At 42.6% G+C, this 12,610-nt stretch overlaps 1 protein-coding gene and 1 long non-coding RNA gene across 4 annotated transcripts; both read left to right on the plus strand.

The window, feature by feature from the left end:
- Positions 1 to 1,383: 1,383 nt before the first annotated feature.
- LOC136786448 (uncharacterized) lies at positions 1,384 to 6,441 on the plus strand. Of its 3 annotated transcripts, none has more exons than XR_010825141.1 (4): positions 1,384 to 1,477; positions 2,584 to 2,646; positions 2,746 to 2,881; positions 6,170 to 6,441. It is a non-coding gene; the product is annotated as an uncharacterized lncRNA (long non-coding RNA). The 3 variants fall into 3 exon arrangements; XR_010825139.1 differs by lacking the exon at positions 1,384 to 1,477 and adding an exon at positions 1,524 to 1,581; XR_010825140.1 differs by lacking the exon at positions 1,384 to 1,477 and adding an exon at positions 2,073 to 2,179.
- A 345-nt stretch (positions 6,442 to 6,786) lies between these two features.
- On the plus strand, positions 6,787 to 12,351 carry LOC136786460 (major facilitator superfamily domain-containing protein 1-like). Its single transcript, XM_066977880.1, is given in 8 exon segments — positions 6,787 to 6,808; positions 6,852 to 7,099; positions 7,101 to 7,160; positions 8,832 to 8,941; positions 9,036 to 9,089; positions 9,575 to 9,720; positions 10,196 to 10,351; positions 11,925 to 12,351. Coding segments are annotated over 8 exon segments (966 nt in total). The 3' UTR covers positions 12,095 to 12,351.
- The last annotated feature ends 259 nt before the right edge of the window (positions 12,352 to 12,610 follow it).

Genomic DNA, 12,610 nt, shown 5'->3' on the forward strand with positions numbered 1-12,610 from the left:
AAACCTCTGCTGGTGTAACTTCAGGCCATTTCCTTGCATCCTATCAGTTGTCACCTAACAGAAGAGATCAACACCCTTCTCACTGCAGCCTCCTTTCAGGTATTTGTAGAGTGTGATGGCATCTCCCCTCAGGCTCCTCTTCTTCATACTAAATAGCCCCGGTTCCCTTGGTTGCTCCTCATAACACTTGCTTTGTAGTTTACTACCTAAAACTAGTTTTCTAGATCTACTTTAACACTTTATAGGATCAGAATTCCATCTTTTTCTCTGTATTTTATTGTTTCATTTTTTCTTTATTGATATCCTAGCAAGATTTTCCAGGACAATTACATTCATGGTAGATATTAACACCAAAAATACATGCAAAGACTAAGTTCAGAGTATTTTTTGACTAATTAGCATGTGGAATTTATTAATTAGAATCATAGAATCACAAAATATCCTGAGTTGGAGGGGACCCACAAGGATCACTGAGTGATCATCATCCTGGCTCTGCACAGGACCACCCAAAAAGCAAACTGTATTTGAGAGTGCTGTCCAAACGCTTCTTGGACTCCAGCAGGCTTGGTGCTGTGACCACTGCCCTGAGGAGCCTGTGTCAGTGCCCAGCCACCCTCTCGGTGCAGAACCTTTCCCTAACACAAAGCCTGACCCTGTCCCAGCTCCATGCCATTTCCTTGGGTCCTTTTGCTGTCCCCACAGAGCAGAGCTCAGTGCCTGCCACTCTACTCCCCTCGTGAGGGAGCTGCAGGCCGCCATGAGGCCTTCCCTTGGCCTGCTCTGCTCTGGGCCAAACAAACCAAGAGACCTCAGCCTCTCCTCATATACCTTGCCATCTAGACCCTTCACCACATTTGTTATGCTCCTTTGGACAGTCTTTAACAGTTTTATGTCCTTCTTATACTGTGGTGCCCAAACCTGCACACAGTGCTTGAGGTGAGGCTGCACCAGCGCAGATCAGAGTGGGACAATCACTTCCCTTGACCAATTTCTTTTTCTTGCATGTTAAATTGATGAGCAGATCTTGAACAGAAGTCAAAAAAAGATTTCCTGAATGAGGCCAAGATGTTCTGGCCTGTTCATCTCATTCTAAAAATTAACTTTGGTCTCTTTGCTCCCTGGACTATGAAGTATAGAGCAGAGACAAACAAATAAACAAAGCAACAAAACAAACAACAAAACAACAACAACAACATCAACAAAATGCACACACACACAAAAACCAAGAAAGTTACTGTCCTGGTTCCAGTTAGGACAGAGTTAAGTAGCTCATAGTAGCTGGTAGGGTGCTATGTTTTGGATTAGGATGAGAAGAGCACTGATAACATGCTGATGTTTTAATTGTTGCAGAGCAGTGTTTACACCAGGCCAAGGACTTTTCGGCTTCTCGCTCTGTCCTGCCAGCGAGCAGGCTGGGGGTGCAGCAGGAGCTGGGAGGGGACAGACCCAGGACAGCTGACCCAAACTGGCCAAAGGGGTATTCCATGCCATCTGGCGTCATGCTAAACAATATATAGGGGTGGCTGGCCGGGGTGGGGGGGCCGGCTGCTCGGGAATAGGCTGGGCATCGGTCAGCGGGTGGTGAGCAATTGCATTGTGCATCACTTGTTTTCTTACACATTATTATTGTTAATACTATTACCATTATCACTATTATTATTATTATTGTTATTATTATTTTCCTGTCTTACTAAACTGTCTTTATCTCAACTCACCGGCTTCACTTTCCCGTTTCTCTCCCCCATCCCAGAGAGGGAGGGGGGAGGGTGAGCGAACGGCTGTGTGGTGTTTAGCTGCCAGCCGGGTTAAACCACAACAGTTACATTATAAGAAAAATTTGGGAAGTGTAGCCATACAGTGTTCCTTTGGACACTTACTATTTTACCCCTCCATACAAAAGCCAAATGCAAGGAAGGGTATCTCAGGGTAAATTAAGACGTGTCACCTAGCGTCCTGGTTTCAGCAGAGATATTTTTCCTCCTCGTAGCTGGTATGGTGCTCTGTTTTGTATTTATGATGAGAAGAATGCTGATGACACACCAATGTTTTAGTTGTTGCAGAGCAGTGCTTGCACAGAGGCAAGGACTTCTCAGTTTCTCACACCGCCCTGCCAGCGAGGAGGCTGGGGGTACACAAGGAGCTGGGAGGGAACAGAACCAGACCCCAATTCACAAAAGGGGTATTCCATACCATATGGTGTTATGCTTGACAGTAAAACTTGGGGGTAGTTGGCTTGGGTGAGCTACTGCTGCTTGGGGTCTGGCTGAGTATTTGTTGTCTGGTGGTGAGTGATTGTGTTGTGTGTTGCTTGTTTTGTATATTCTTTTATTATTATTATTATTTTCCCTTCCTTTTCAGTCCTATTCAACTATCTTTATCTCAACCCATGAGTTTTACTTTATTTCCCCCCAGTTCTCTCCCTCATCCCGCTGACCCGCTGCAGGGGGGGAGCAAGTGAATGGCCATGGGATACTTAGCTGCATGCTGTGTTAAAGCACAACACCTAGAAGAGCAGAAGTGTAATAAAGTGCACAGAAGCTCCTGATGTTTTCAGAAACACTGCTGTTTAATGTTCTATTGTAGCCCTTCTGGACCTGATATCCTTCCATGCTAGTGAGAGACAGAGAAACATGGAGCCACATGAGAGTAAGCAAATATACAGAAGTATGGGTTTTCCTGCCACTGTGAAGCCGCCTCCTCCTCCACCTGCTTAATGTGTGCACTAAGGATTTTCCTCTCTTGCAGCCATGTCAGGCTCTGAGGTGAACAGCACAGATCATCTGATGATGGAGCCTCTGGCAGCATCGGAAAGGCATTTCAGAGCTCAGCAGCAGAACAATCTCACTGGGGATCCAGAGTGCCTGAGAGAAGACACTTGCTGGTCAGTAAGAAAAATATGAAGTCATGATAAGGTTATAGCAAAATATGTTAAATGATTAAATATCAATGCTCCAATTTCCTCTGTTTCCAGAAAAAATATGCAATCCATTACATAATTAATTATAACACATATTACACTGAGACTGTTAAATCAAAATCACTTAACAACCTAAAAATGTTGTACTTAGTATAGTTATACTTTTACCCAACTATTTATGACTGAAGATACAACAAACAAGCAAACAAAAATAGTGGATCTTTTCTTTACAGAAAGATACGACAAAATATGTCACAAAGCCAATTTCAGTGTTTTCTCTCACATAAATCAGTCAGTTGGAAATAAAATGCAAATATTGACACATGCTTTAATGAGTTATGCATTAAACTTAAAGGACTGTCCACAAGACTTAAAGAGTCCTTGAGACTGAGGCCTTGGTAATATAAAATCCAGATAAACAAGGGAAAAGATATATCAGAAGAGACTGCCTGTTTTAAGAAATAAAACTGAAGCTATAAAATCAGGAAAAGTGGCACAAGGACTTCAAGGGCATGGGAAGGACTTGATACTACTTTTGACAAGCTTTTTGTAAAACCAATTTAGAATTATCTATGTAGGTTTTTATGGCAGTTCTGTAACCAGGACTTCTGAGAGCTTCAGGAAATAACAAAAGCTGTGCAGTTTTGGAATAAATTTACAGTGAAGGCAAAATATTATGATCATACCTTTATAGATGTACAGTTGCAGGAACCAGACAATAGTTACAAAAAAAAAAAAAAAAAGTAAAAGGAATTACAGAAGAGATAGATACCTATTGGACAGAAGAAATAACCATAGATTTCAGGTTCAGTATTCCCAAATGATTTCTGAATCATAGATTTCTAATCATTCATGTCTAGATCCTTACTTACGGATTCAGCAGGAAAGTATTTCACTAGGTCATACTCAGAAAGTTACCTTTAACTGACAAGACACTTGAAGTATGTTTGTGCCTGTCCCTTTCCTCCCAAAGACAAACATCTTGCAACATAATGTTTCTTATTAGCTCCTAGGAAACCACCTTGAATCTAAGTAATTTCTCAGTTGGTGAAGTATACCAACAGCGTTTCCAATTTCTTTGCACAGCAACAGTTTTGCCACTTTCTATACTAACCCGATTGATAAAGCCACTTATCTCAAGCAGCTCAGCTAAGAAGTACAATTTTTGACACTGTATATACCACAGAGCCTTCTAGAAATGATATAAGCTGAGACAAACACTCATGCCTCTATCACAAACCTCTCACAAATATTTGACCACAACATTGCTAGTTCTACACGCTAATTCTTCCTAAGGTCTCATGAATTAAGCACACTTCCAGTCTTTGCTCCAGATCATTCACAAGCTGGTGCTGATAGGGTCGGGGGTGGTGGTGTAAAATTAGAAAGCTGAATTAATTGTAACACATCCAATTCACATAGTCTGTTAGGCAAGGTTTGATCGGAAGGTGGGAAATATATATATATATATAAAGTATATGGAAAACAAACAAACAACCCACAACCAAAATCAAATTTTGTTCCAGCATATTATTAATTTTCACAAGCAATATGGTTGCAACACAGGTTCCTGAACTGTGATACTAATATCTCTAGTGGCACAAGAAATGATACAAGGTCTGGTACAGGACAGGAAACTGATGCTGCTCCTGGCAATATTAGTACACCCCTACTGTTGTTAGTAATGTTCATAGCCCAATGAGAAATCTGAGTATCTGTGGGCTATAGTATACTACACATATATATTATTTGCAAGTCTGGAACCTTTGATCCATTCTTTGAATTTAAAATGTAGATCTGTAGCAACATATTGACAGCTGAAAAGCTCTTTCATATACCATTTATAATGATACTTACCAGCAAGTGTCCTTCATGGAAATATAAAACAGAAGCAAAATGAGTGGCAGCATTATTAGAAAAAAGTGTATTCAAGAACATTTCATTGCTTTTGTAAGGAAGCAGCTGGAATCAAAACCTAGTTAGTTTCCTGAAAACCTGCAAACCATTAGGAAAGTCAAGTTTTCAAACCAATCACACACATGATTGTTTATTTTATATATGTATATACATGTATTTTCACGCACATGCATGTGTGTTATTGTTATCTGGACGCTTTTATTTTCACTAAGTGCTTCTATACAAAACTTTTTTAATTGACCAAAAGTTTCAATCACAAGCTAGTTCTTAGTGTAGTCACTTTGGCTGGGATGCATTTAATTTTTTTCTCAGCCCATATGGTGCAGTATTTTAAACTGGTGATGGAAACAGCATTAGCTCACTAGTTTTTTAGCTGATGCTGAGCTGTGCTTGCATGACACCATGGCCTTCTCTGTTTCTTTTGCAAGTAGAGAGGCAACACAGGTGGGGCTGCTGACCCAAACTGACCAAAGGGATTTTCCACACCATATAGTGTCATAGAGCTGGAGGGGAGTTTTTCTGAAGGTATCCGTTTCTCAGGGGCTGGATGGGCATTGCTCTGTTGATGTTGAGACTGCTTTTGCATCACTTGTTTTGTTCCCCCCCCCCCCCCCCCCCCCCCCCCCCAATTTATAAACTGTCTGCATCTCAACCTGTGAGGGGTTTTTCCCCTTTCTTCTGCCACTCTGGTTCTCTCTCATCCCACTGGGAGGGAGGGAACAACGGGCTGGGAGCTTACCTGTCAGCCAGGGCCAGCACAACACAGGCAGGTAATGGGATAGGATGCATTCTGTGCAAGTAAGATAATCACAGAATCACGGAATTATTAAGGTTGGAAAAGACCTCCAAGATCATCTGGTCCAACCGTCCCGCTCCCACCAATGTCACCCACTAAACCATGTCCCTAAGCACCACATCCAGCCTTTCCTGAAACACCCCCAGGGATGGTGACGCCACCACTTCCCTGGGCAACCTTTTCCAATGCCTGACTGCTCTTTCTGGGAAGAAATTGCTGCTTCAGCATTTTCCTGCAGGCCAAGGAAGTGAGAAACTATAGTTTAGGATAAAATTAAAAATTTCTACGTAGCAGCATAAGTGATGTCTAAAATGACAGCATTTAAAAAATGGAGTATATGTTGCAATCTGACTTCCATCACAAGTCATATGCTCTTAAAATTATTGAACTGTTGTCAGTACACACTGCTGTTGAAAAGCTTTTCTTTAATGTTGCATTTGCTACCTGAAAAAAATTTGTCTCTTTGAATACATAAATACAAAAGCATAAAGAACATTTTGCTACATGTATCCAATTGTACAACTTATTATTTTTTTTAGGGCTGCTCCTTTCTCATGCCGTGTATGGTTCATGGTTAAGCCAGTGACACAGGAGTAGGAAGAAAATTTTAGATTACGAGATCCTGCTGCCTGCTATGAAGGAGAAGCAAGCCACATAACCCTCCTCGTATCTTCATCAAGCTGTATTTTAAAATCAAGAAACTCACTGGCCCTCACTGTTGTCTTGTGAAGCTTGCCATATTCAATTCCTCTTCATGCATTGTTTGGGCATAAATAAAATATTCTTCAGACAACTGAGTAAGAAAGACAAATATACTTACCTTTTTATTTTTTTTTTCCCCTATGTCTTTTCACTACCAGGGCCCTGCTTTTCTGATAACTATGAAACTTTAATTTATTTGTGTGTGATTTCCTTCTATCTGCTCTTGTGCAGTATTGTCTATTGGCTTAAGTAACCGATCTTTCTCAAGTTCTTCCATGAGCGACTTCTATTAATACAGCCTAAAACGTACACTTTCTTTTTGTTTTAAGAGCATCATATTTTAGACTTACCTGCAGTTTCTGATGCCAGTTATAAGCCGGTTTATTCTGTGCTGTTGCCTACAAGGCTGTCATTAATCTTGTATTTATGCATTGGAGTTCTTCCTTTTACGGGTATGAGTTTTAATTGGGTTTACCGTATTTCCTCTTTTCAGTTCAGGATAATTCTGCCGGCCGGCAGCGGCGCTCGCTCCTTGCCAGCCCCTGAGGCTGAAGGCCCTGCCCAGGGGAAGCCTGCGGGGAGCGGGAGCGGGGAAGCGGGCGGGTGGTGCCTGGGTCCCGTCCCCGTCCCCGTCCCCGCTGCGTCCCGGAGCCGAGCAGCGGCTGTGGGGCCGGGCGGCGGCGGTCTGGGAGCGGCGGCGAGGCGCCTCGTCTCTGGGCTCAGCGTGCTACAGGTTCGTGGTGCTTTTCTTCAACTGCCTCCTGACCTTCGTTCGGCTCCTGCTTCTGCTTCGACATCCCCAGCGTCCTGCGGGAGCGGTTCCAGGGGGTAGGAGCGTGCCGGCTCCGGGGTCCTTCGCGCAGTGCTGCCCGCGTTGCTGTCTCAAAGAAGGTCGGGTAAGAAAAGTAAAACCGGGGCATCAGAGGCTTTGGTCACAAGTAGTGCTTCAAAAGCTTCTCAAATGGTGCAAATGTGGAAGTCGTGCTCCGAGGTCTTATGCGCCAGGTGCTCAGTCTGATGGACGGAACCACATGGACCTACTTGTTGCTGTAAAAAAAGATGGACAAAGCCAGGACAGGCCATAAGGTATCTGAGAGGTCTTGCTGCTGGCGGGAGATCTGGAAGTCTGAAACCTATTGCTGCTGTCCAGTGATTGTCAGCTTTCTGTCCAAAGGACCGTTTGCTACACTAACGAAGTTCAGTGTTTGAGAGGTGTTCACAACACTTTGCAATTAGAAGATAGCTAGAATTGATCCTTATTACCTACACTGGACTGAAAGACTAGAGATGTTAGAGATAAAAGTCTGGAAAAGGCTTTCTGGGTCTTCAAATCCAAACTGCAGGTTCCACATCACAGGTTTAGCAGCTAGCTGAAAGTAGGAGCTGTCCAGTGAGATTACAGGAACTCTGTAAGGACTCGGCAATGTAAGATCTAGCAGTATGTACAAAGACTAGGGAATTTTGGTGGTCAGGGTTTAAACTGATAACCCAGTTAATTTCTTTTTCAGTCCATCCAAGCATTCCAGAGTCCAGAATTCTAACATGAATTCCTGAATACCTGATAGAAATTCTTACCCGACTCGTTTACCTGCCATTACCATAGTCTCATATCTTTTGAGAGAGATGTGTGCCATCTGCTGGTAGATTAGTGTGCGTAAATTTAGAGTCAGTGTCCAGTTCGTTTTCTTCCATACCAAGGATAGGATTATATACAGCCTGCATGTAACTTTTTTTTTTAAAATGTAATTAATCTGTCATAACTCAGACAGTGAATTCCAGAGTAAATTGGGTGCAGTTTTTCATTGCTTTATGAGAAAAGGGCATGAACAATAAACAAATAAATAAATAAGGTCAGTACTTGTTCCTTGTTCCATATCAACTTCTGTACATCTATGGGAGAACAGTCACTTGTTTGTGCCTTCTGGTGTGGAAGACCTGGCATCCATTTAATAATACAGGTAGATTTTTAGTAGTTGGAAGACCTAGTGTTGTGTTTTTTTCCCTGATCATGCTTTTGTTTGTGAGATGTTGCTCTCCAGTAGTAGAAGCAATGTTATTAAATCATGTTATGACTACCAGTTTCCTACTGTTCAGCAAAAACTTTATAGCTGTGAATTAAAATGGACTATTGTTAAGTTTCATATTTACACACTGCTTAAGACTTTATAGTATTTTTTGAAGAGCCAGATCAAGCTAAACTGTAGCCAAGAAACAAATGAATCAAATAAATCTCGTGCTGCAGTCTCCGGCAGTATAGAAGTGCAGAGCCTTGCCATGACTGCCAAAGTAAAGGAAAAGGAAGACATGCCAAGGGCCAGTCATTTCTCATTCAGCAAGGGCTGGCTTTCTCGGAGACCTGAGTCCTCTAATTCCTGGTCATGGAACTGGGAACTGAGTGGGAGAAATAAAAATCTGGTAGGCAAGAAAGGACTTCATTTTTAAAGGAATGCTTGGGTCCGTGTCTACTGCCAAACAGAGATTCTCTGACTTGTTTTGCAGAACTTGACATGCTCCAATGGAACCCATCACAATAGCACGCTGGACTGTGTTGAAGGATTGGGAATGACACCTGCACAATTCAATTTGCCGTATGCAATCTACACTTGGATGTAAGTCACTTTTCTCTTCCTTTGAGGGTTGGGGCAGTTTGCTAGTTGCTTCCTAGCAGCAAAACAAAACGTTCCTGTTCTTGTTTTCTCCTAGAAATGCAGTAGTGGTTATTTTGGCTGGATTCCTAATTGATAAACTAGGAAATCGCTGTAAGTCCTGAGGACTAATTAATTTATTTGTGCACTGAAGTGGTATTTCAGACTGTCCTTTCTGTGCAAAAGGATGATCCATTTTGGTAAGATCATAGAGGTATGGGAGAGGGGTCACAGCTTTGTGTGGTGAGTGCATGACTGTTAATTGAGTGGCTCCATGAATGCAACTGAGACCTTTTAATCTTTTGACCACTGACTTACCTCAATTTACAGAGCAGTACAGTAAACATGCTTTTCTCTGGCATGCATATAACAGGGAATTATCTGTTTCTGATGGGACAAACTGATAAAGTACTGTTTTGTTCTGACATTTGTTCTGGTATGTGCCATTAACCAAGGCCCAGCAGTACCAGCAAATGCAGTTGTGCTCTGTCTGTGTCACAAAAGTTAGCATCTTACAGGTGATGAGTAGATAGAGGCATAAAGAAGGAAATGGCATGCCTGTTGAGGTTTGTGGAATTTTTTTACTTGTTTCTTCCTAACTGGTGTCTTTGTTTTCTCTCTTCTAACTATGATGGGATCATCAGTCTTTGCCCTGGGCTCACATTTCAAGGGGTCACCATATCTCCTATCAATGATGCTAACAGGAAGACTGCTCTTTGACTCTGGGAATGGGTCACTTACTAGTAAGAAACTCACATTCTTAATTAAGCCTCACCAGAAGGTCATGATACATTTTTATTCTGCCTCCTAAACCCTAGTCCTATCAGTCATCTTCACCTGCTCTGCACCAGAAACCTATGCTGGTAACAGAAGAATACTGTTCCTTGAAGGATTACATGGATTTTGTATGTGCTGAAATGTTTGAAAGGTTCCCTTCTAACAAGTTTGTCCTTCTCCCAGGGGTGGGGACTGCCCTGTGACTGCTATGCCTTTGGGGTTATTTTTGCTTGCCTTATTTGAGCGATAAGTTCAACTCTCATGTCCCAGCATGATTTAGTACACTTTAAAATTGACAGCAAAGTTGACAAGTACTACTTCCATTTCGGATGCTTAGAGATCTCATGCTCTAGCTAAAGCACTCTAGCTTGAGAGGCTGTGTTCACTGCTTCTGGGCAGTGCTCTTGGTCTGTTCAAGAAAATAATTTTTTCTTCTCCAGGTTGTTCAGAATCGTATCACAGCCTTCTGGCTCAAGGGGAAGGAACTGGCACTGGCATTTGGACTGACTATGTCTTTCTCCTGTCTTGGAAGTGTCCTCAACTTCTTCACCCAGCAGTTTGAGTCACTGTTTGGAATGCAGTGGACACTCTGGGGAGGTGAGTTTCTTTGGGGCTTTGACTTTTTGTCTTCCAGACCTGAGGCTAGACTGTTTTGTCCAGTTATGAAAAGTACCTGAAAGAGATGGTGAAGTTAGCAGTAAGGGGAACATTGTTTTCCAGTTTTCTGTACTGTTTTCTGTCATTAGTATGAGTATGTGATGGAATTGTATTTTCTTCATTGATGCCTGGAAATCCCCTCTAAAGCTGTAGTGTTAGCTTAACGGTTTTGTCTGCAGCTTTCCCCAGATATTTTAACATCTACAATCACAGGTATTCAGTACTTAATATACGTTTTCTCTCACTGAGTGAACGGAAACTTAAGAGTGAAACTTAAAAAACAAAATAAAAGGATCTAATGTGTTTGTTCTGCATTTTGGCTAGGAGAATATTGCTGGTTCTGTAGCAGTCTGTGTATTGGTCTCGGTGAAAGATGTCTTGCACATGGACTGAACTAAAATGCAGGTTTAAATTACTGTGCGAAGCAGAATCTGCCTTACATGTTTTTTCGTGAATCTCTTCTAGGGCCCATATCTTTAGAAAATTTCAGTTCCTGTCCTCTCTTCTCTGCAGTGAGATGAGATCTGTCTGTAGGGGAAAGGATGATCTATTTCACACTTCAGTTAAGCAGTGTGACCTAGGTACTCTGATGTGCTGGAATGGTGGTTATGAAGACCTGCCTCAGGATGTCCTTTTTGGACTCAGGGTTTATAGGAAATTGTAATTTCCCAAACAACAAAGCAATATGGGCCATCCTTGATGAAAAAGGGGATGCATATGTGAGATAAATCTCTTGAAGAAACTGAACCCCCTGTTGCTCTCTTCTGCTGATGCCAGCTCTCAGAGAGAAATTGACAGGCATGGCTTGTTGCATCCCATACTGACACCATTAGTTTTGTGCTCAGGCAGCATTTGCAAGCACAGCACAGCAACTTCAGTAGCTCCTACAGGGATAAACACATCAGACAGAGTGTGTATGGATCACAGATATTGCTTTGACTCTTTGGAAAACAAAACAAACATAGATCTTTCTGATAGAAAGATGTCTGCAGCAGATGCCCATTGCTAAATTTGCTTCTGGCATTTCCAGCATAACCTGACTCACTTCTCTGGAGCTAAGCATGCTATCAGGTCGAATTGCTGTGTTAACTGCAGTTGGTCAAAGAAGTGAAGACATACAACCTGGCTTCCAATACCTCTCCCTTCTCATGGGGCCATTGAAGTTTCTGAGTGTCTGGATTGTTTTAAGCTTGGGCTCATTATGCACAGACCTGTTGCAGTTTAGGCCACATTATGACCATAGTCCAACAAAGTGTCTGTCTTTAGAGATGGGTAGGGCCTTAGTGTTACAGGCCTCAGGCAATTCTGGAGCAGGGAAACTTAGGGGACAAAGACCTTGAGAACTGTCTGAGAGGGTGATAAAAGGTAATGGTCTTACTATGAGACTGCAGTATTAATGGTGAGAGAAGCCAGGAATACAAGTCACAGAGAATTCTGCGTGTTACATGCAGCTGATTCTGTCATTCAGCTGTCTACACTGAGGAATTTCTAACATTTACTGTGTCTTTTCCAGGTACTCTGCTCTATGTACTTGGTTTTGTTTCAGCACTCACAGTCAGCGTGCTAGATAAAGTGGGTACGAAACAACTTGGTTTGGATGGGGTTATCCAGCAAGAATCCAAAGTGGTAGGTTGTGCACAGACAGCTTGTTCATTTCCATCTTTCAAAGGCTGGACTGCATGACCGACCACTGCTTTTGCAGTGCAGGGAAGCCTGCAGTGGTAAGAGCTGCTCCTGACCAGAAGAGGGCATCATTAAATCTTGCATAGTACTTCACGTATGCCTGGGGATATGGCATATGCAAGCCACCAGGAAAACGTAATTTTTCAGTTTAGAGCATATGTATTTATCCTGGGTAAGGATCAGGGGAAAGGCCAACAAGGCAGACACCCTGGTGGGGGTCTGCTATAGACTGCCAAACCAGGATGAAGAGACAGATGAGGCATTCTACAAGCAGCTGGCGGAAGTCGCACAATTGCCAGCGCTTGTTCTCATGGGGGACTTCAACTTCCCAGACATATGCTGGAAATACGATAGGCCTGAGGAAGCAGTCGAGGAGGTTCCTGGAGTGTGTGGAAGATAGCTTCCTGACTCAGCTGTTAGTGAACCTACTGGGAGGGTGCCCTGCTAGACCTGCTGTACGTGAACAGAGAAGGACTGGTGGGAGATGTGGTGGCTGGGAGCTGTCTTGGGCAGAGT

Source organism: Anser cygnoides, chromosome 15 (assembly GCF_040182565.1).
Source record: "Anser cygnoides isolate HZ-2024a breed goose chromosome 15, Taihu_goose_T2T_genome, whole genome shotgun sequence".
Classification (NCBI taxonomy): domain Eukaryota; kingdom Metazoa; phylum Chordata; class Aves; order Anseriformes; family Anatidae; genus Anser; species Anser cygnoides.